This window comes from Brassica rapa, chromosome A09 (assembly GCF_000309985.2).
Source record: "Brassica rapa cultivar Chiifu-401-42 chromosome A09, CAAS_Brap_v3.01, whole genome shotgun sequence".
NCBI lineage: Eukaryota > Viridiplantae > Streptophyta > Magnoliopsida > Brassicales > Brassicaceae > Brassica > Brassica rapa.
The window spans coordinates 34,259,659-34,282,381 of record NC_024803.2 but is presented as its reverse complement, the minus strand read 5'-3'; the positions used below and the strand labels follow the sequence as shown (position 1 = coordinate 34,282,381).

Sequence of the window (22,723 nt, the reverse complement as noted above, 5' to 3'; positions counted from 1 at the left end):
ATTTTCTTGATATATTATTCACAATTTATGACTTTATGCATACATAAATGAACACTCTCAGCATCTCTCGACACTCAAGGATAGAAGGTAACAATCTATATGGGTTTAACTCAAAATGTAGTTGCAATACATGTTAAAATTTAATGTTAATTTCATATAAAATTACCCGTACGCAGTACGGGACTAAACACTAGTAATGTTCTAAAACACTGGTTTTGGGGATAAGTTAACGTTGAGAAAAGTAAAGGAATGTATGTATGCTGCTAATACCAGATTGATATGATCCAAAAAGAAATGAGATTAGTGTTTCATGCATATAGAGTTTTGTTTTTAATACATTAATTGTAGTAGATATATAGTAGAATACTAGTAATTCTAATAATACTCTTAATTGCTCAACAAAGATTCGTGCAGCCCTTCGGAACATATCCAAAACACATTCTATAACTTCAAATATGAAAGTTTTTTACTCTCCGAAAAAAAACTGTAAAATTTCAAATTTGAAGCAACTTCAGAACTTCAAATTTGAAATTTTATATTTGTATATGTATCTTGATACTTGCAGTTACATATTATTTTTAATGTTTATCATTTTAATCCTTAAAATTTTAGATCATATAAATATTTCAAATTTGTTTTCATAAATTTAAATTTTGCACATAAAATTAAATAAACATTAAAATAAGATTTAAAGAAAAAATAAACCAGATTCATACAACAACAATATTACAAGGGGAAATTACCAAAAATACCACATTCATAGTACCACTTTTCATGTTTACACTAACCACTTTTACCTTCACTTTTAATGAAGGGTAAAATACAATTATACCCTTAGGGTTAACTAATCTAGACTTAGGTTTTAGAGTTGAGGGGTGGGGTAGGGTTTTTGGAATGTGAAATTTATGATTCTAATAAATATATAAATACTTAAAAAATATATAAAAAATTTTAAAAAATAGTTTCAAACATAATTTTTGTTTTTCAAATTTAATTTTCGTTTTTCAAAAAGAAATTTGAAAAAAAAACAAATTCGAAAAAAAAATTTATAAAAAAGTTCGAATTTGAAAAAGTATAATTCGAAAACATTAAAACAAAAAAATTATTTTATTTTTATTTTTATTTAAATAATGATTTATTATATATATAAATAACAAGGGCATAAGAGTCTCTTGCCACTTAATGAAGAAGATATTTTTGAAAATGTCTCATTAGTGGTGGTAAAAATGAAAATTGGTACCATGAAAGTGGTAAACATGTAATTTCCCCTATTACAAAAGAAACTTAACAAATGCACTAATTGACCATATACAAGAGCATAACAGAAATAGTTTTACAGAATAATGTAGTATTTTATTCATAATTAAATATTTAGTTATGTATTTCTATGTAAAATTTATATATCAGTGTAAATTTTTATTAATTAATATTGATGTAGTAATTATATATATGTGTTAATTAATTATAAAAATTTTATGAATTTAAATTAATTAGGATAAATATAAGAACCATTATATAAAATATAAATATTTTTAAAGTTTAGTTTGAAATTTTATTTTTAGAAAATAATACTTTTAAATTTAAAATTTTGGAAACTTCGACATAAAATATCCTTTTGTAGATGCTCTTAGCCACATTGATTACTTTCTCAAATTAAATTATCCTTTTTTATTTCATCATTTTCCTACGTTTCTATTTTTTATTTTTTTTACAAAATGGGGAACGCAAACAAAGTTTGGGAATCACCAACTTTATAAAAATTATGTAAATTGATTCACCAAACAATTATATTTCAGAAGATATCGTTTCCTCTAACCAAAGTAGAACACCAAACTTGATTTTTTAATTACTAATTTTATTTAATTATTCACCAATTTGTTGTATAAAATTAAAAAAAAACAGAGATAAAAAGCGACAATACAGAAAAACCAAGATGGTAGAGGAGAGACAAGTGGCAATTCACACATCCTCTCTCTCTTTTTTTTTTCAAAAAAGAATAATATATTTGTTTTTCACCCTTTTATTTATATACATTTTTAACGTTTCGAACTTTCAAATAACTCCGAGAAACCCCCTCTGTTCTCTCCGGCTGTCTTCTTCCTCTCTCTCTCTCTCTCTCTCTCTCTTTAGCTCACTTTTCTTTCAGTAACGTTTGAATTTCTTTCGTAGATTCTTCCGATCTTTCAGCAGTCCTAAATAATCGCTTGCATTTTACTCTGATTCAAAAACCCGATCTAGATTCTTCGTCGTGAAATGTCATTTTTCCATCCGATTCCGAGTGAGTGAAAAGATGAACATATTTCGACTCGCCGAGCTGAGTTCCCGAGATCGATTACCTTCCAAAGTTCCCAGTTCTCGCCAAGGTTTTACAGTTCCACCAAAAAAATAAAGAAAAGATTTTTTAAAATATTTTAGTAAAGACATATTAGCATCTACTGCTGATTTTCTATATATTAATCTAGAAAATTCACAAGTTTATTATTATTATTTATTTATTTATTAAAGGAAAACTTGTATGGTTATGCTAATTTGTTGTTTTGTGGAAAACTACAGTTAAAGGCAGTGTGGTAGAGAAAATGAATGAGTTTGTTGCTCTCTGCTTTTATCATAAAAAGTAAAAGCCAAGAAAAATTAAAAATCTTAGGGGAAAGTTTGTTGGATAGTGTCATGATTTGGTTTTGTTTGTTAAAACTTCGATTTTTTCAACAGAGGTTATGATGATTTTAGTTAACATTGTAATCATGACTGCTCTTTAACCTCCTCCTTGCTTTGTTATGTTTTTAGTTTCTTCCGTTGTAAAGTCGATTGCTTTATCAATCATGAACACTTGAAATGGCATCTTCTTCTCATCATTAGTGAATTTCATTTTTACAGGAAAGAAACAGAGTCAGAAAAAACTCAAGTCTCCAAGATCATCATCATCTTCTGAGTTTATTTCTTGCCATTGTGAAGCTCCAAGTGAAAACAAGGTATGTATACTCATTTAAGTATTGAGAGGAAAATGATTTTGGTTCCAGTTGTTGTCTGAAAGTGACTTCCTGCTCATATTGTAGTTGCATCAAGATTCTGCTCATCAATTACCGATGAGAAGTTTGTTAGCACAAGAAATGTCGAAGCAGAAAGAAACTAAAAGGAGATCACCTAGCATTATAGCGAGGTTGATGGGTCTCGATGTCTTGCCATCGCCTCAGAGTTCTTCTCTTAGGCAACACAAGTCTATGGAGAATCAGCAAGGCAAGAGTGGTGGGTGTGAATCTCTTAGAAGGAGCTCAATGGGTGAGCAAAAGTTTAAAGATGTTTTCGAAGTTTTGGATGCAAAGAAGGCAGAGAGCAATAGAAACTTACATCAGCAGGGGAAGGTGAACACTGCTAATCTTACACAAGCAGAGATGGCTTTTATAAGGCAGAAGTTCATGGAGGCTAAGCGGTTATCAACTGATGAGAAGCTTCGTCATTCTAAAGAGTTCAATGATGCGCTTGAGTCTCTAGACTCTAACAAAGACCTCCTACTCAAGTTTCTTCAGCAACCAGATTCATTGTTCACTAAACATGTGCATGATCTTCAAAGCACACCTCACAAGCCACATTACAGTCAAGCACCATCTCTGAAATGTGCTAGCCATTCTCAGAAAGCTGATAGGGACTCGTTAAGGAAGAGTCATAGGTCACCGCATCGGCATGGTGGTGGTGGCGATGGTTGTCCTAGCCATTCTCATTCTAGGCATGTTTCTTATGAGACACTTGAGTTGCAGTCAACCAAGATTGTTGTTCTGAAACCTAACCTCGGTGGTAGAGCTTTTGCATCGCCAAGCTCTTCTTCTGATGAGTTCAGAGCAGATCGTAGTCTTCTTCCATGCACCATCAATCATGGCAGGCAGAAAAGTAAAGAAGACATCCGCCTCTCAAGACAGAACTCAGGAGAATTCTCCAAAACAATGTCTAGGCAAAGGAAGGCGAGCTTTGAGGCTTCAGGATTCAGAGGATATGCAGGGGACGAAAGCTCATCAGGGAGTGATTCCGCAAGTGAATCAGAGCTAGTTCCAGTAACTTCAAGAACAAGAACTTCCTTTAACCGTAAGAGCCACCACCATCGATCTTTGCCTTCTAAGTCAACAACATCATCTGTGAGTAGAGAAGCCAAGAGGAGACTGTCAGAGAGATGGAAGCTGACACACAAGTACGAGCAAGAGATAGAAATTAGCAGAAGCGGCACATTAGCTGAGATGCTTGCAACTTCGGATAAGGAAGCAAGGCCAGCAAGTTTTAATGGACTCATTTTCGAAGAGGGGATTAGTAAAAGAGTTGAGAGCAATGCTCAGTTATCTGAACTGCCAGAACCGGTTGGGATCAGCAGTAGAGATGGTTGGAAAGGATCACGCTCAAGAAGTTATTCAAAATCCAAAACCATCATGAACCAAGAAAGCACTGGTGGTTACACTATAGTGCTGCCAAAGGAGTTGATCACTCGAGATGGATTAGTGATGGGGAGCTCTTCTCATCACTCTTTCTTGTCAAGCAAATCTTCTAGACATGGTAGTAATAAATCTCGTTCATCATACAATAGTTTCAGTTTCTCAGTAGATGCAAATTCAGACACTGAGGTTAGTTCAGCTTCTGATGATATCAAGACGGCTGTGTCCTCTGAAGCTCCTGATTTGTCAACTGTCACTTCGTTAACTGATCCTGTAAGTGAGCATTATGTGCACTAGTCACTAGAGCGTCCGCTTACATACATGTTTGTTATGACACATATCTAATTGTTTACTGATGTTCTAGGATATCTCAAGGATGCCAACTGAGACTGTAAACCATTCTCCGGTTCCTGAACCACAGCCTCGTGAAAGCTCAAAGGAAGGAGATCAACCAAGTCCAGTTTCAGTTCTAGAAGCTTCTTTTGACGATGATGATGGTTCATCGAGTTCTGAATGCTTTGAGAGTGTTAGCGCCGATCTCAAAGGTATGTCAATCAGTGCTTGTCAGTTTACTGATTCGTTTGTCCATTTAAAATTTGAAATGTTTTTGACGTGTTAACCGTTATCTGCACCTCACAGGACTCAGGATGCAACTACAGCTCCTCAAACTAGAGTCAGCTGCTTACAATGAAGCTAGCATGCTTGTTTCAACTGATGAAGACACAGATCAGGAGTCATCAACAATAACTAATGAGACTTTGACCAGCCAGGAGGTCAGAGAAGAAGACTGGAAGTCATTGTACTTAGTTGATCTCCTAGCCAACTCCAGGTTAAGTGACTCAGACCATAGCACTGTCATGGAAACACCTGTAGATCCATCCTTGTTTCAGGATCTCGAGAAGAAGTACTCAAGCTTGAAAACATCAACCCGGATAGACAGAAGGTTTCTCTTTGATCAGATTAGCGGAGAGCTTGTACAGATATTAAAGCAGTTCTCAGATCCACACCCTTGGGTTAAACCAAAAAGGGTCTGTTCGAAATGGGATGCAAACAAGATACAAGAGACTCTGCGCGATTTGGTGACAAGAAAAGAAGAGAAACCAAGCAAAGATGATGTGGAGGAAAAGGAGTTGGAGTGGCTGAGGTTGGAAGATGACATTGAAATCATAGGTAGAGATATTGAGGAAATGCTGACGGATGAACTCATAGCAGAGCTTGTGGTAGATGCAATCTTCTAGAATGTTAAATATTATCTCTATTTTACGTGTAGTTTTAAACAAAAACTGAACAAGTGCAATATGTAATGCCAGTTTCATCATATGAGGTAGTGAATAAACAAGCATGAGTTCCTGAAAAGCATTAATCATCATCTAAATAATAGTTCTAGGTCTTTATCAATGGCCATTGAAAATGGAGTTGGGTAAGTCTCAACTTTTACCATTGATATGATTCAATACAAACCAGGGAGAGAGAATACAAATACTTAGGCCTACAAATACTCAAGAGTGTGTGTTCTTTTTTAGTTCTCTGGATTGGCACTTGAGAGTGACGATGGAGGAGGTGGTGTCCAGAACTGAGCATTTTTGACCTTTGAGAGGCAACCCAATACTTGTAAGGGGGTGATGTCTCCAGTAACAGTCACCTTCTTTGAAGCAAAATCTATGTTGAATGATGTTACACCTAGGTTTTTGCCAAATACCATTATAATTAGCTTAAACCCATTCAACAATGATATGTATTATGTGTGGACATCATGTTGATAAGAAAAAGCTAAAACATAGTTTTTTTTTTTGGGGTTAAATGTTAATAGCAAAAACATAGTTGTTGTTGTTGATAAGAAGAGTCTGACCTTGCATTCTAGATAGATGTGTCTTCACTTTGCCTACACACCCTCTGCACTGACAGTGTAGAGACACTCTCAGAACAACCACCTGCTTTTCCAATACACAACAAAATCAACCCTCAAAATCTCTTTTTACGTTACATTACATTCATTGTACGGTAAACGACAAGCTTTACTTTACTTTTACTTTTACTTTACTTGCCTGCTGGTCTGAACCAGAAGAAGCCGTCTTCTTCTCTTCCACGGCAGCACCGGAGCCTCTTCTTGCCTCAGAAGGTTCACCTTCCTCCGACACAACCATATCCTTACCCGTAGAACCGGATAAAGAAGCAGGATCGGTTCCAAGAAGATACCTAGTAGAACCAGGTGGGGTACTCTTGGTAACGTCAAAACAGCCAATACTCTTCCTCGCTAAGCTAATATTATCACTGCTAAGTAGCTTCAACAACGACCCTGAAGTACTCTTCCTTCCCTTATCCACCTGAATCATCTTCCCGTCACCTGAAGGGGAGGGGGACGAGGGTATTCTCGTAATTTTCGAAAGTTGACGGTACGGTGCAATGTAATCGTCGCCGGAAGAGCACGGTGCCGTGAAAGATCTCCTACCATCTTTGATAATGGGATTATGACGGTCGATGGCTCGTGCCATGACGCTCCGTTCGTTGTGGTTAGCCGTAGCTGTTGATGCTTGTGATGCACAAAACATAGTGCCTTTCATGTTTTGATAGAAGCCTTGCAAAAACAAAACTCATTAATATATATACAAACAATTGCACATATACGTTACAAATACATGTGTGTTATTGATAATGCGTCAGTGTGTCACATGTAGAGTGTAAGGCCAGAGTAACAGTAACAGAGAGTTTTGAGTACAAACGGTCTTGTGTTGTCCACATAAACACACATTATAAGTTGAGATGTCACTATTAAGCTTAGCTATTTATGTACTACGTTACATTTATTCCCCCTTGGATACCGATCAGTCTTTTGTAAGGAAGATGGAGAAAGGATATAAAGGAAAGGCTTTTAAATACAAGTTTTTAATTTAACTAGGTAGAAGGAGAATTGATGTAGTAACTTCTTAAAGCGATTGTTTCTTTATATGTCGAGTTCTAACAGACTGAACCACTATATCGAACAAACACCCGAAGTGGAAAGAAGAAATGCTCACAGCTAACTTTGTCGCTCAATCAACTGCCATTTCCAGCAAACTTTTTTCTACGTAGTACGTATGCAGTCGATATAAATGTCTCGATTGTATCAAAAACTTGTTTCATTTATATTTTAATTTTCGTTTATTTGTATATTTTGAAAATATGAATACACCTTAGAGCACCTCCATCGGGGAGTACTTAGCCCAAGCTCCCTAACAAAACTGAATTAAAATAAATAAAAAAGCCCAAATTAATGCAGTACCGCTCTCTAAACTGGGCTTTGTAGTATCGGTTGGGACCCCTATCGTGGCGCCTTGTCATTGGCCAGCGCATCAATGCTCTCTCTCTCCTTCGTCGCGAGAAAGCCAAAGGCTATCATTCTCGACTTCTCCGTCTTCTCTCTACGCGATCTCGGCGACCTCCGCGTCTCTCTCGTTATCAGCGTCTGAGAATCGAACCTCGTCGTCTCTCTGTCCAACCTCGTCGTCTCTGTCTCCACTTCTCCGTCTTCTCTCTCGGTGACTTTCATTCTAGAGAACTCCGTCTTCTCGGTCGGTGATCTCGTTCTCGGCGTCTCTGAAGCGAATCGCGTCGTCTCTCTTGTCTCGTCGTCCCTATCTCGACCCACGTTCGTCTCTCTGTCGAAGCTCGTCGTCTCTGTCTCCACTTCTCCGTCTTCTCTCCCGGTGACTTTCATTCTCGACTTCTCCGTCATGTCGCTCGGTTATCTCGTTCTCGTCGTCTCTCTGTCAAGTCTCGTCCTTTCTCGAACCTCGTCGACTCTCTCTCGAACCTCGTCTGGAATCTCGACTCCATCTCCTTATCGGTAATAAATCATCCCTTGTCTTTTAAAATTGATGTCGATGGTGATTTTTTGATAATACTGAGGATGGTGAAGTCTGTTAGATTACTAGTACATTTGTTTCTGGAAATCGATATGCTTAAGGTTAAGTTTTCCTCAGTTTTGTATAAGTTAGCGATGGTGGGAATGATTGTTTGTGGAATCAAAAAGCTTAATATAATTAGTATCTGAATTGTGCTTCACATGATCAGATGAAGCTTTGACGTTTTTTGTTTTAGTTTGCGTTTTATCTCATTACAGAGAACAAGCTTTTAATTATACTTTGTTTGTTGGTTGTGTGAGGGTTGAGGATGTGCGTGGAATAAAGGCAACGGAACATTGCTCAAGATGATCACATCGAAGCTTCTGTCTTTCATTTCACAATGGAGAAGAGGTAAATTATATTTCCTGTCTAAGTAGATTTACCTGTAAGTGGTTGAGAATTAAATGAACTTAAGTTTTGATATTTAGGTTGCGTGGTTGATTTAGTGTTAGGTATACATATTGATTCTCTTCCCATTAAAACTTTGACAACTTTAAATTTTTCCAACTTAAAATCTTTAAACATCATTAAAACTTGGCATTTATACTTGCCATTATAACTTCAACAACAAAAAACTTTTACGATTATAAAACTTTTCATTCTTCTTTCCTTCTCCAAAGCTATTGCCTGCGTCTTTCCTTCTCCAAAGATTGTTCTTTCTCTCTTTAGATTCTCTTATGGATCCTTATACTCAACAATGTAGCTTTCAAAATCTCTTAAACAGTCAAACTCCAAACACTCAATGGAATGAGTCTGTCCCTGCGTCTGTCCCTCGTGATCCTTTTCAGTCTGTCCCTGCGTCTGTCCCTCCGTCTGTCCCTCAAGATGGCAATGATGACGTAGAGATTGTGTCTGATCGTAAAGAGAGGCATAAATGGACTCTGGTGGAAGATGTTGTGCTGATAAGTTCTTGGTTGAACACTTCCAAAGATCCAGTGGTAGGGAATGAGCAGAAAGCAATTGCGTTTTGGAAACGAATTGCTTCTTATTTTGCTGCGAGTCCCAAGGTCGCTGGTTTGCAAAAGAGAGGACCGGTGCACTGTAAAGCAAGGTGGGGGAAGATCAATGAAGGCGTGTGTAAGTTTGTTGGCTCCTATGAAGCTGCAACAAAACAGAGATCGAGTGGACAGAACGAGGATGATGTCTTGAAGATGGCTCACGCGATTTACTTTAATGATTACAAGAAGAAGTACACAATGGAGCACGCATGGTTGGAGCTTCGCCATGATCAGAAATGGCGTGGAGCATCTACTACTAAAGATAAAGTGCAGTCGAAAAGGATAAAGCTAGGGGTTGATCCACTACCAACCTCTGTGCCAAGAGAGGATGATAATTCCGCACGGCCTGCTGGGGTTAAAGCGGCAAAGGCAAAAGCTAAAAAGCCTGCGAGCAAGCCGACGTTGGAAGAGGAAGAAAAGGAGTTTCACAACCTGTGGGAGCTTAGGCAGAATGATTTTGCCCTGAAGGATAAGCTGAACAAGCAGAAATTGCTTCAGGGTCTCATTCTGAAGACTGAGCCATTAACTGAACTAGAACTTGCTTTGAAAGATCAGCTTATTAAGGACATGTTGGCTTAGTTTCAGTGTCTGAGTTTATGGTTATGCTTATGTTTGTGTCTCTTAATGCTTTCGGGTTGTGTCTGTTAATGCTTTCGGGTTGTGTCTCTTAATGCTTTCGGTTTGTTTCTGTTGATGCTACTGGTTTGTGTCTGAGTCTGTAACATTTAATGCTTAACGCTATTTCGGTTTAATGCTTATGCTTTGTGGTGTTTGGTAAGTTATGAAAAAATATTAACGTCAAATGCAGACAAACCAGAGATGAATATCTTGTTAGAGTTGTGTCTGCTTTGTTGGTTATTTTATTTTGTTGCTTTTGCAGAGATTAACCCGCCAATACATGTGACATAAGAAACAAACTCAAAAAGCAAGTGTGTATCTCGTGAGTCTGTGTAGCCACTGTCTTAATTTTGTCTTGTTGTATCTTGTGAGTCTGTGTTGTTGTGTAAGCAGTTGATGTCTTGTTGTATCTCGTGAGTATGTCTTGTTCTTTATAAATCAACTCAACACCAGAGAAAGAGTTTTCTTTATAAATCAACACAACAGCTGAGAGAGAGTATTCATTATAAAACAACACAACAACACGAGAGAGAGAGAGTCGACCAAGTTGTTTCATCTCCTTGTTTTTCTTTAAAATTGTTTCACCGTATCGACCAAACAAAACAACAACAAGGCTCGTTTATTTTTTTCCATATTTTTTTATCATATTTCTTCACATTTCTTTCTTAAATGGCATCTTCTTCTTCCGATCCTTTTGAAGAAATGGATGAGAGATTTGAACAAATTTGCGATCAAAAATTCGATCAACAATTTGAAAATCTTCTCATTCGTTATGGTGAGCGTCAAGAAGCATCAAGGTCAAAAAAGAAACGAGCTTACATTGAAAGAGATCGAGAACAAGGACACATGCAGTTATGGAACGATTATTTTAAGGAAGATTCAACATATCCGTCTTCCATGTTTCGACGCCGTTTTCGCATGAACAAGCCTTTGTTTATGCGTATTGTTGATCGACTCTCCGCTGAAATCCCATACTTTCAACAAAGAAGAGATGCTACGGGAAGGTTCGGTCACTCTCCGTTACAAAAGGCAACAGCAGCAATTCGTATGATGGCATATGGTTGCCCAGCTGATGCAGTCGACGAGTACCTCCGACTTGGTGAGACAACCGCACTTTTATGCTTAGAACATTTTGTTCAAGGAATCATAGATTTATTTGGAGCTGAGTATCTTAGAAAACCAACACCAGAAGATCTTCAACGACTACTCGATATTGGAGAAATACGCGGATTTCCCGGGATGATAGGAAGCATTGATTGTATGCATTGGGAGTGGAAGAATTGTCCGACGGCATGGAAAGGACAATATACACGTGGATCAGGAAAGCCAACAATTGTTTTAGAGGCTGTAGCTTCACACGATCTCTGGATATGGCATGCGTTTTTCGGACCTCCAGGTACCTTAAACGATATCAATGTTCTTGATCGATCACCGGTTTTTGATGATATATTAGAAGGTCGAGCTCCAAAAGTTAATTACATTGTCAACGGACACAACTACTGTTTGGCTTACTATCTTACAGATGGTATTTATCCAAACTGGGCTACTTTTGTCCAATCTATTCGAAATCCACAAGGCCCGAAAGCATCCTTATTTGCTACATATCAAGAAGGTGTTCGTAAAGATGTCGAACGTGCTTTTGGGGTCTTGCAAGCTCGATTTGCCATAGTAAAAAATCCAGCTCTTTTGTGGGACAAAATAAAAATTGGAAAGATAATGAGAGCATGTATCATTCTACATAATATGATCGTCGAAGACGAACGGGATGGGAACACTCAGTTTGATGTTTCAGTTTTCGAACAACCGGAATCAAACCGAAGTTCACAAGTCGATTTGAACTTTTCACCAGGGATGCCTTCAAATGTCGGGAATATTATGAGCATGATGACCATTCGGAATGAAGTCCGTGATAACAAGATACATCAACGATTGAAAGCTGATTTGGTTGAGAATATATGGCAAAAATTTGGAATGCATTAAGATTTCAACTAATTAGTTTTTTCTCGTTCATGATTTGTATTTCTATTTTTAATATGTTTTAAAAACTTTTATGTATGCTTTTATTTTAAATTATTCTATTTAACAAAAAATTTTTTTAAGAACCTCTATGGAGGTTCTACCAATGGAGGATGAAAAAAAATAGACTAATAGGGGTCCTTAAGCTTTCAAATCACACAATTAAACAATAAATTAATCTAAAGAACCCCAAAGGAGTCCTAATGGATGGAGGTGCTCTTAGAAAGTTTTGACAGATAATTATTTCGGTCAGAATACTAAATGCTAGCGAAAAAGATATATAAATAAATACAAAGGCAAACAAACAACTGATTCATAACGTAGGCAAGAAGGGTCCATCAGATGTCTTTTTAAAACATTCCAAAAATCTTGTGTTTGTATGAACCAAGAGAGTGTGCCAATGCATATCTAACAGATGAGATCATGTGAAGGGTACATGAACGGGAGAAATATTACTAATATTCTTCTACTAAAACTGAGCCCAGACCCTAGTGACTTGCCCAATAGTAATCCATTTAAGACAACAAAAAATATTAGCTAATGTTAGTAACTTGTGTCCTGGTGAAAGAACAAAAAAAAAACAAAGAAACAAGAAAAAGAAGAGAAGAAGAAGGATAAAAAGGAAATACTTAGCCGAGAGCCCTTGCAAAAGAGACTATACATATATCAATCTTTCACCAAGGAGGATCTTTGTGTGACTCACTTAGAGACCTTTGCCTTCGTCTTCATTCAAGATTCGGTTACGGAAGTCACTTACCATTCGAGGCAGACCATCCCGCAGAGAGATCTTTGGTTCCCAGTTCAGAAGCTCCTTTGCTTTGCTTATGTCTGGTTTCCTCTTGTGAGGATCATCTGCTGTGTTCGGTTTGAACTCTATGGTCGCGCTCGTATCAATCACTTCCTTAACCACCTGCACACACACACACAAGTTCCCATTTCATACAACAGAACTGAATGTTTCATGTTAACTACAATCCTAAACTGAGTTCAAGAGAACATTTCAAACTTAATGCAAGTTTCTAAAGATGGGCACAAAATCGAATCAAACTGAATTTCTTAAAACCATATCCTTCTGGTGGAAGAAATAGGAAATCCTTCTGGTGGAAGAAATAGGAAGGCAGTAAAAGTAAAGCAAACCTCTGCAAGCTCAAGCATTGTGAATTCTCCTGGGTTACCAAGATTGAAAGGTCCTACGTGATCGTTTTCCATTAACGCTACAAGTCCATCCACCTTAGAAAAGAGAAATATGATTATATATCACGGCAATATATATATATTCTTTTACACTGTTTGAAGAAACCAATCATACATCAGAATGGACTGAAACAGAGGCTGTTTTACTTACCAAGTCAGAAACATACTGAAAGCTTCGAGTTTGTTTTCCATCACCATACACAGTCATCGGATGTTTGCGTATAGTCTGCGTTGATATAAGACATGGTTCTGTGAGAGTGTAGTGTAAAGGGCTATAAACATAAACAAGTTGTGTTACGTTGATAAAAGAATTAAACCTGTGCAACAAAGTTACTAACGACACGCCCATCATCAAGGCACATTCGGGGTCCATAGGTGTTGAAAATACGAGCAATTCTAACCTGAAAGCTGAAAAACTAGTTAGAGATCACTCATATATCACCGTTGTGGACATTTAAGTCATCAGCTCTAAACATTCCAGGGTTCAAAATTCTCCTATCAACTAAAATAAGTATACAACCTATGGGATAATTTTCATAATTTACCTCCACACCTGCACCTCGGTGATAATCCATGGCTAGAGTTTCAGCAGTACGCTTTCCTTCATCATAGCAACTCCTCTCACCTATAAAAAATGTTATCAATCGGTGATCAATCTTTCATTACTCAGAGCAAAATACAGAATCTTCCAACTCACCGATTGGATTCACATTTCCCCAATATGTCTCCTTCTGTGGATGCTCAAGAGGATCTCCATAGACTTCGCTTGTGCTGGTAAGCAGAAACCTTGCTCCAACTCTCTTTGCAAGTCCCAACATATTGAGAGTTCCCATTACATTTGTCTTGTAAAACCATCGTCAAGGATCATAAGAGATTTTATCAAAATACACAAAACCACTCTGCATATCAGCTCAAATAAACTAATCCTAAAACGAATCTCTGATTTGGAATCATAAATACTCTCTTGGTTTCACAAAAATAGACTTTTTAGTTTTTTCATACATATTAAAAAAACATAAACTACCATAAGTAATTTTTCAATAACTTTTAAATAATAATAAATTTAATAAAATTAATTAATTTTTTCATAGAAAACACAAAAAATACATCTTTTTAAAACAAACTTTTTTGTAAACGGAGTTAGTAGCATTTAAGAAGCAAATCAAGATCCCTAGAAGCAGCAGCAAGCATTACATTGATGAGAGTATATATATATATAGAAAGTAATATAAAAAGGATATGATAGTCTTGACTGGATTATACTTGTAATGCACAGGTGACGCAGGGCAAGCCAAATGGTAAATCTGATCAACCTCGAGGAGTATCGGCTCAACCACGTCGTGACGAATGAGCTCAAACCTCGGATTCGAAAACAGATGAACCAAATTCTCCTTCCTCCCCGTGAAGAAGTTATCAATCACGATCACCTCATCTCCCCTCCCTATAAGCTTATCCACGAGATGGCTCCCGACGAATCCAGCTCCACCTGTCACCACGATCCTCAGCCTCCGCGGGTTGATACCGACGGGAACGCGACCGGTTTTGCCTCCGCCGTAGTTGAAACTCATCCGGGAAGGCGAGTAGTTGGTGGAGGAGGCGGATCTGGCGATGAGGGAGGTGGACTCGGCGGGGGATAGACGGGAGAGAGAAGGCTGGAGGATGAAGAAGGTTGATCCGATCAAGATCCCGACGAGGATGAAGAGGAGTCTCTGTTCGCGGAAGAGGTAGTGGAGCGATCTCGGGAGAGATCTGGGATGCTTTAAGGCTTTGGGAGAGTAAGGAGATGATTGGCTCGTGGGGATCGTGTCATCGTCGCGCTTTGAGCTCATTTGCTTGTGGAGCTGCTTCATCGTTTCCGAGTAGAGAGCTTCGTCGTCTCGGGAGTTGCTGGGAAAGAGGTTTGGGATCTGGAGAGATTCAACCGTTTGAAGAAGAAGAAGAGAGCGGTGTGGTAGTTACACGGCGATTAGTTGATGCAAGTGTTCGCATTTTTTTTTTTGTCATCAAGTAAGTGAATGAATCTTTATTATTCCGTTATAGTTTATACATATTAACGTGATTTGCGTTTGATAATATTCAATTAATCATAAAACATATCCGCAAAATTTGAAAACACCCTTCGAGATTTTTATATAGGCTTCACTGCTTGTTGGCCCAATAAAGGCCCATTCAACTTCCTTTGGGTGAATTGGATATTTCCGGGTCGCCGTTTAACGACTACGACTTGGACTGCAAGGATATTTGAATAAGGTTTCTTTTATTAATCAGGCACCTACTCTTAAACTTTGTTTCAATGTTTTGGTTTAACTCCCATGAATCATAAATCATGCTCAGCTTTGTTTTACACCAGATTTTTCTTAGCAAAGTATCATCTACCATGCACAAAATTCCAAAACAAACTTTTCAAAGCAAAAGTCTTACTAACCTTAACAGCTCTATTTTACAATCAGAATTTTATCAACTCATTCTCTATTAAAAAATAAAACACTATATAAACGTACAATATTCCATAAAATATGTCTTTCATTCGTCCGAGTTGATTGAGACAGGCCTCAATGGTATTATTACATTTAGTTTTCTATTAAACTCGTGAGATTTCTTGTGAGGATGGGTTAATGAAAGAGAAATAATCAAGAAAACTAATATAACAGCCAGACCAAACTTACATATGCCTAACTGTATCTAACTTGTATCACGTTAGACTTTCTATTACATATTTTTGTTGGGTTTTAGTGTGTAGCTCGGTGAACAAAAAAAAAGGTGTGTAGCTCTTCAGCATAATAAAACCAGCAGCCGAACGTCTCCAAGTTTCGGTCCCGTGATTCCTCATTCATCCCTTTTTGCTGCACCATTAATCTTCTGTACAAGTCCAATGGACTTCCCCTTATATACCTTTTTGGAAGGCTTTCACTCACACATTATAAATCAAATAACGGACAATGCGTTGAATATACCCAATTAAAATCCAAATTAGTTGAAAAATGAGTAACTTTTTGACACTGTACGGACGAAAATGCCCTTATGCTTTATCGAAAACAAGTAACTCTAAATCTATTAGCTAAATATTTACATAGCATGTAATAATCTACATACCAACTAACATATCAGCTAATAATTTCAGTATCATCTAACAATCTATGTATCAAACAAATGTATCGACTAACAAATCATATATCAGTTAATAAAACTATTAACAATCAATCAGTTATCTATCAAATAGCCCCAAATCTATTTGTAACAGCTAACACTTCATGTATCGATTAAAATCCACTAAAATCTAAATAATAGCAGGTAATTAATAAAATACTTACCAACGTATATATTACCTAAAAGTTGATTGTGATTCAAATTTGAAAACATTAAAATTGGGGTGAGATAATAAGATTAGCATTATGAGTGTCAAAAGAATCAGAATAAAAAATAAAGATTTGTGTTGAATTATAAGATGATTTGAAGAACATGTACGAGAGATAAAGAGATTTGAACACATAAAAAAGAGAAGAGAAAGAGATAGAGATAAGGATATTATAGTCATAAAAATATTAAAAAGAAAAAAGGGTATATGACAAATTATATGGATTTTTAGGTGTATCCACACTCATTTCTCATCAAATAATTCAAGTTTACACACGCCATTAGTTTCGTTAAGCATTGAAGAGATGCGGCAAGCCTTTATTTAATTAATTTAATGTAATATAATATACCACTAGATTTGGACTCGCACAACCGTGCGGATATTAATTTTCATGTACATATATTTTACATAATTAGAATATATATTTTAAAGTTACTTATATATTTAAATGTTTATATATAATTATTTTAAATATAACAATTTGATAGTTTTCATGCTCTAAGTTAATTGATTATTTCAAATCATCACATATATTTGGTATTTTTTATTATATATATTTATAATTATTTTTTATTCAATTATTATGATCTTGATCCGTAATTCAAAGCGCTAGATTTATTTTATCAATATTTTTTATGTTTATTTATTTAAGATAGTAACTATATATAGATATAAAGTTTAAGATAAGTTAATTTTATACATGAATAATCTAATTTACTAATGTTAACCCGTTCTACCAACATATTATATTTCTAGCATACATTTTTAATGTTTGTGAAAATAAAATATATTAATTTATCAGTTTAAAATAATTTTATCATATTTAGTTAAATACAATGTTTTATTTTAAAATGATAGATATAACTATAAAATAGTAAAATTTGATATAATTTTTTTCAATTGATAAAAGATAACTGAGTATATATATATATATATAAATGTATAATAACATTAATTTCATTACTACTTACAAAATTATTGAAAATATTTATATACAATTTTTGATAATTAAGATATTGTTATAATGTTTTTCAACACATTTGTTAAGAAATTAAATATGCATATTTATATTTTAAATTAAAAGATATCAAATTATATTATGATTTAAGTAGTTAAAAATTATATATTAGCATTAAGGAAATACATTTAATAAAAAATTTAAATGATTTTCCAAATGAAAATATCACACATGAATCAAAGTAAGTTTGTTAACCAATCCAAGTTTTTAGGAGTCGATGTTATATTAGGAATGATATATTATTAATCCATATTATTAGTAATAAATGAATGATAAGTGATTTTTAATGTGAATTCATTTTAAAAAAAAATCACACATAAATCAAGGTTGTGATTTATGTTTTAAATAATATATAAGATGCCAAAATCGTAATTATGAGAGTATCTTTTGATTAACCAATTTGGAAATTTCCAATTAATAGTGCTACAATAAATATCAAAAGAATTTTAACTTTAATGTAGATGATATGATGATATTCCAATAATTTATTCTTTTATTCATTTAGTTACTTTACAACGATTTAAAAAAAAACTGCTTAAGCTAAAAACCAAACCTTCTTCTTAATTAGTCAAACATTGTCCACACTAAAAACAGTGTCTCTCGAGCCTGTGAATCAAATAGAAAAACTCGTGACTAAAACCAAATAAATTGAAAATTAAAAGCTCGTGACTAAAACCAAATAACTAGAAAATAATAAAAACTACATACAAAGATAAATAGAAATTAAAATAGAAAGGGGCAGATGAATCGTAGTGTTATGAAAATATTCCTTGTCAATCTTACATTAATGAATTTTACCCATTGTTTCTTATTACAACTCCAGAAATCAGGTTATACTCAATAAATGTGAAATAAATACGCAATTTCATGAAATCTATTTACTTTTGGGAGCAAAATCACTTTAAATTTTTAATACGATTTTCTAAAGTACCTTAAGCCCCAAGAAAGAGACGTATGCACACATACATGGAAAAACATGAATGGATTTGCCCAACTCCTCACCTATTCTTGAACTTCAATTATATATTTATATAAATACACTCATACAAACAAAAGCTATCTGCGTATATATAATAAAAAGCTACAAAAGCTAGAGTTAGATATTTAGAGATCACCAAACAATTTGACAAGTTTCTATCTCTTTATTCCCATCCAAACATTCTATAAAAGTCTCATTTCTATCACAAACTTTAGACACATCGCCTGAGAGGCCAAAAGGAACTTTATTAGACAATAATTCACGTGATGTCTGGTTTGCTCAACAAACTATCTCCGGCCATACGGGCCAACAAGAGCGATGACCTTCCTCTGTTTTACACTGACCAGTCCATGGGTTTCCAGAGAGGTCATAGAAACACACCTAAAGTCTCAGTCACACTTGCAGAGCTTCTCATGAGTATGGAATATGATCAGAACGGCCGGAGTCAGGCTTTGGATATCGCACTTGCCTCCAATTTCTTCTCCTCGGTTTCTTCTTATCCCTTGACTTCTCCTTCTCCGTTCGTCCTCTCCTTCAAAGACTTGACTTACAGCGTGAAGATCAAGAATATGTTTAACCCACTTCCCTGTTGCGGGAGCTCCGATGGTGATGGTATGGAGATGAATACCAAGATACTCCTCAATGGTATCTCCGGTGAAGCCAAAGAAGGAGAGATGATGGCCGTTCTTGGAGCAAGCGGGTCAGGGAAGTCAACACTCATCGATGCATTAGCCAACCGTATCGCAAAAGAGAGCCTACACGGTTCCATCACTCTAAACGGTGAAGTTCTTGAATCCAGCCTTCATAAAGTCATATCAGCTTACGTGATGCAAGACGATCTTCTCTTCCCGATGCTCACCGTGGAAGAAACTTTAATGTTCTCCGCGGAGTTCAGGCTCCCAAGATCACTCTCCAAGAAGAAGAAGCAAGCACGTGTCCAAGCTTTGATCGACCAGCTCGGTCTGAGGAACGCAGCCACGACCGTGATTGGTGATGAGGGACATAGAGGTGTGTCGGGAGGAGAAAGAAGACGTGTCTCAATCGGAATCGACATAATACATGACCCGATTATTCTCTTCCTCGATGAGCCAACCTCGGGTTTGGACTCTACAAGTGCTTACATGGTTGTTAAAGTGCTTCAGAGAGTTGCAAAGAGTGGTAGCATAGTTATCATGTCTATACATCAGCCAAGTTACAGAATCTTAGGCTTGCTAGACAAGTTACTCTTCCTGTCAAGAGGGAACACAGTTTACAGTGGCTCACCGACAAATCTCCCTCGGTTCTTCTCAGAGTATGTGTTTAAGGTGAGTTTGGTCTCGGTGAAGTAAACAATACTAAAAATGGGTCGAACAGAGGCGTTTATTAGATTTCGAGATGATGTTACAAAGGTGGAGAAAGTAAAAGCAGGCCGGAGCTCGTGAGAGCTTAAACCGGAAAAGTACAAATAGCAGAGAAATGACTGTACGGATGATAAACCCTAATCTCGCCGCTAAGTTTGTGTAGCTAAGTGTCGATGCCTTTCTCCTTTGCCTTCCTCTCCTTTTATACTCTGTTCGATTACCTTAACCTAATCTCTTTTTACTGATTGGGCTTTGTCGGCCTTTCGGGCCTGATTATGAGATGCTCGCTGAGCCGTTGAGTCGATCAACCTCGCTTCGCTTGCTCTCTGCTTCGACTATCGGCGCTCCCTGTCGAGTCGATGCCTCGAGAATCGGCTTCTGCGCCGATGTCGACTCGGTTTGCTGGACTGGGCCCTTTGTTCGATGGGCTTTGTGGATGGGTTAAATCCATCCCCAACAGTAAGTCCCCCCCCAGTTCATTGATGGTCGAGCAATCGATCTTTGATGAATTTGGTGTCTGTGGTTCGGAGAACAAAAGGTTCAATCCGAGCAAATGACAGGTCGTTGAGGAGTCAATCCGTTCAATCGATACTCCCCGATCGAGGGAGTGGATTGATGCGTCCGTTTCTCACGCGTTGCGATCGTGAGATAAACGCTTACGGGTCGAGAATACGGACCGGCGCATCTGTTGATCACGCGCCTAATTGGGTTTAGGCCCACTTAGGCCTTATTAGGCGTAATGATGACGCTTTGATCCCCGCGCTTATCTCTCTCTATAAATAGCGACCCCCTCTCCACTTCTTTTCATTTTCCTCCGCAGCGCTAAAGGTACTTTCTCTCTCTACGCTCCTTTCTCTCTCTTTATCTCTGTTTTTAGATCTGCGAGTATCCGAGATGTCGTCATCTCATCGTTTGACGCGAGAACAAAAGGGAAAGGGGGCGGTCTCTTCTCGGGACTCTGACGATGTCCATCACGAAGCGATGATGGATACGGGGAATATGGATTTATCGCAGCGTCTCTTGGTCTCGGAAGCGAGAGAACAGTTCCGGGGTGACGACGACGGTCAAGAAGCGGTCGACGCCTCGATTGTCCCGATCAGCTACTACCCTGGGAACATCTTCGCTGAGGAGAGCCCCCTGGAGGTTTGGAGAATTCGACCTTCGGTCGTCGATGGACAAGATTGGTCCAACGTCGAGAGGACGAAGTCTACCGTGGAGTCGGTGGAAGCTATCCTCCGAGATCTCAATGCACACGGGGTCTCGTTCATCGTTCCAAAACGGGATCAGAGGCCTTGGTCGCCTCCGAAGGGATATCAATGCATTTACGAGTCGTATTTTCGGAGCGACACGAAGTTGTGGTTCCCAATTCCCCGAATTGTCACGGCTTATGCGTTCCGCAGAGGAGTCGCCTTAAGCCAGTTGATGAACGGTTCTCTCCGGTTAATGGTCGTTCTATCGGTGATCGCGGCTGAGGCAGGGACATCGATGAGTGTGAGGTCGTTTGAGGAGTTGACTTCAGTCTCAATTTCCGATGATGGGCTCGTCTCGACGAGGATGCGCCCAAATTATAACGTGGTCACGGGATACCCGACCAAAACCTCAGACTGGCAGCGTTCGTATTTCTATGTGAAGTCGAACAGATCAGCGTTCGAGGAGCCTCCGAAGTCTGGTTATCGCGTTCTCTGGAATGCAGAGATGGGTACTGCACAGTATCTTATGTGACAATTGTAGCATGTGCTCGTCTAACGCGTCTCTTTTCCTTTTGTAGTTGGTCATCCGAATCTCGCCACTTATCCCGAGGATTGGAAGGAGAGTGCTCGGATCGTTGCGTTGCAGAAGCAAGATCACTGGGAGGACTTTACTCGGGAGAGAATTCAAAGATCCATAGATCAAATTGCTAGTCGTGAGTTTTTTTTTTGTTTCCCTTCTGCTTTTCCTAGCAAGTGAATAGCGTGTATTAAGAATTTTTCTTTGCAGAACGTTGGATCTCAAACTTGCTTCCCCTCGTCAATCAATCGACTTCGAAGAGATTATCCCTCTTTACTCGAGCTGAGCAGAAAGAGATCAACCGAGCCAAGACAATGAAGCAATTGCCCGACCTTAGTCTTATTGTAGCTGAAAAGATAGGCGCCAAGCGAGGCGCTTCCGGGAGCAGGGTTGGCCCTTCGGGGTTGGAAGCGGTAGAGGCGACCCCAATTGCTGCTGAGCAAACGCGTACTGGTGGCTCCTCGCAGGGTAAAAGCTTGAAGAAGAGCAAGAAAAAGGCCGAGGGTCCGAAGGAATCTTCTGAGCCGGGGCAAACTGGGGCAGATGGTTCCTCTAAAAAAGGGGGTAAGAAACGGAAAGCCGGGGATTTGCCCGCCGAGGACGCTCCTAAGAAGAAAAAGATGAAGAAGAAAGAATTGGCTATGCCCCGCTCATCCTCGGTCTGTGAAGAAGAACTTCAGGCTTTAGTTCCTGAAGCTATCCCGGGGGTCGAGACCTCGGAGGATGACGAGAACGAGACTATCGCCTTTCGCCGGCGGAAGCGGGAGGGTCGAGTCATCGAGGAGGTGTCTCGCGGAGCCTTAACCGGTGATCTGCGTTCTGCCGAGGGTCCACAAGAAGTACAGACTTCGGGGGGACAACAAGACCGCTCGAGAAACGAGTCCCCTGCTCATATCACTGAGGGATCTGAGACCCGAGTGTCTGGTCGTCCCAAGGAAACCCCGGCTGACGGATTCAGGTTCGAATTCACCCGCGAACTTCCGCTGTCTTGTTACCCGGAAGATTGTGCCCGCCTGTTGCGGTTGGTTAAAGGCGGTCCCGATCAACTCCCTTCGGTACGAGATCTCATCTTCAAAGATGAATATGAGCATGCTGCTTGCTCGTCTGTAAAGGTAAGCGGTTGTTCGTTATCTTCTCTTTGAGCC

The 22,723-nt window shown here is 38.0% G+C and overlaps 6 protein-coding genes across 7 annotated transcripts; 4 read left to right on the top strand and 2 right to left on the bottom strand.

The window, feature by feature from the left end:
- The first annotated feature begins 2,059 nt into the window (after positions 1–2,059).
- Positions 2,060–5,768, top strand: LOC103841278. The gene is made up of 5 exons (XM_009117800.3): positions 2,060–2,363; positions 2,875–2,969; positions 3,054–4,685; positions 4,777–4,957; positions 5,052–5,768. Exons 1-5 carry the CDS (start codon positions 2,291–2,293, stop codon positions 5,648–5,650), a joined length of 2,580 nt encoding a protein of 859 aa, XP_009116048.1. The 5' UTR covers positions 2,060–2,290; the 3' UTR covers positions 5,651–5,768.
- Positions 5,763–7,019, bottom strand: LOC103841279 (protein SODIUM POTASSIUM ROOT DEFECTIVE 3). Its single transcript, XM_009117801.3, has 3 exons — positions 6,458–7,019; positions 6,262–6,343; positions 5,763–6,092 (listed from the first exon to the last, which is right to left on the bottom strand). Exons 1-3 carry the CDS (start codon positions 6,971–6,973, stop codon positions 5,932–5,934), a joined length of 759 nt encoding a protein of 252 aa, XP_009116049.1. The 5' UTR covers positions 6,974–7,019; the 3' UTR covers positions 5,763–5,931.
- A 1,951-nt stretch (positions 7,020–8,970) lies between these two features.
- Positions 8,971–9,870, top strand: LOC103841277 (glutathione S-transferase T3-like). Its single transcript, XM_033278505.1, has one exon. The coding sequence runs from the start codon at positions 8,971–8,973 to the stop codon at positions 9,868–9,870; it is 900 nt and encodes a 299-aa protein (XP_033134396.1).
- A 420-nt stretch (positions 9,871–10,290) lies between these two features.
- LOC103841276 (putative nuclease HARBI1) lies at positions 10,291–12,495 on the top strand. Of its 2 annotated transcripts, XM_033281137.1 has the most exons (2): positions 10,291–11,305; positions 11,432–12,495. In XM_033281137.1, the coding sequence occupies exons 1-2, from the start codon at positions 10,579–10,581 to the stop codon at positions 11,887–11,889; spliced, it is 1,185 nt and encodes a 394-aa protein (XP_033137028.1). In that variant the 5' UTR covers positions 10,291–10,578; the 3' UTR covers positions 11,890–12,495. The 2 variants fall into 2 exon arrangements, with proteins under 2 accessions (XP_033137028.1, XP_018509939.2); XM_018654423.2 differs by having other exon boundaries at positions 10,291–12,495.
- LOC103841275 (UDP-glucuronic acid decarboxylase 1) lies at positions 12,365–15,132 on the bottom strand. The gene is made up of 7 exons (XM_009117796.3): positions 14,361–15,132; positions 13,817–13,964; positions 13,665–13,744; positions 13,437–13,520; positions 13,271–13,345; positions 13,063–13,155; positions 12,365–12,835 (listed from the first exon to the last, which is right to left on the bottom strand). Exons 1-7 carry the CDS (start codon positions 14,967–14,969, stop codon positions 12,629–12,631), a joined length of 1,296 nt encoding a protein of 431 aa, XP_009116044.1. The 5' UTR covers positions 14,970–15,132; the 3' UTR covers positions 12,365–12,628.
- A 3,605-nt stretch (positions 15,133–18,737) lies between these two features.
- On the top strand, positions 18,738–19,799 carry LOC103842289 (ABC transporter G family member 20-like). The gene has a single exon (XM_033278504.1). It carries the CDS (start codon positions 18,738–18,740, stop codon positions 19,797–19,799), a length of 1,062 nt encoding a protein of 353 aa, XP_033134395.1.
- Positions 19,800–22,723: the final 2,924 nt, after the last annotated feature.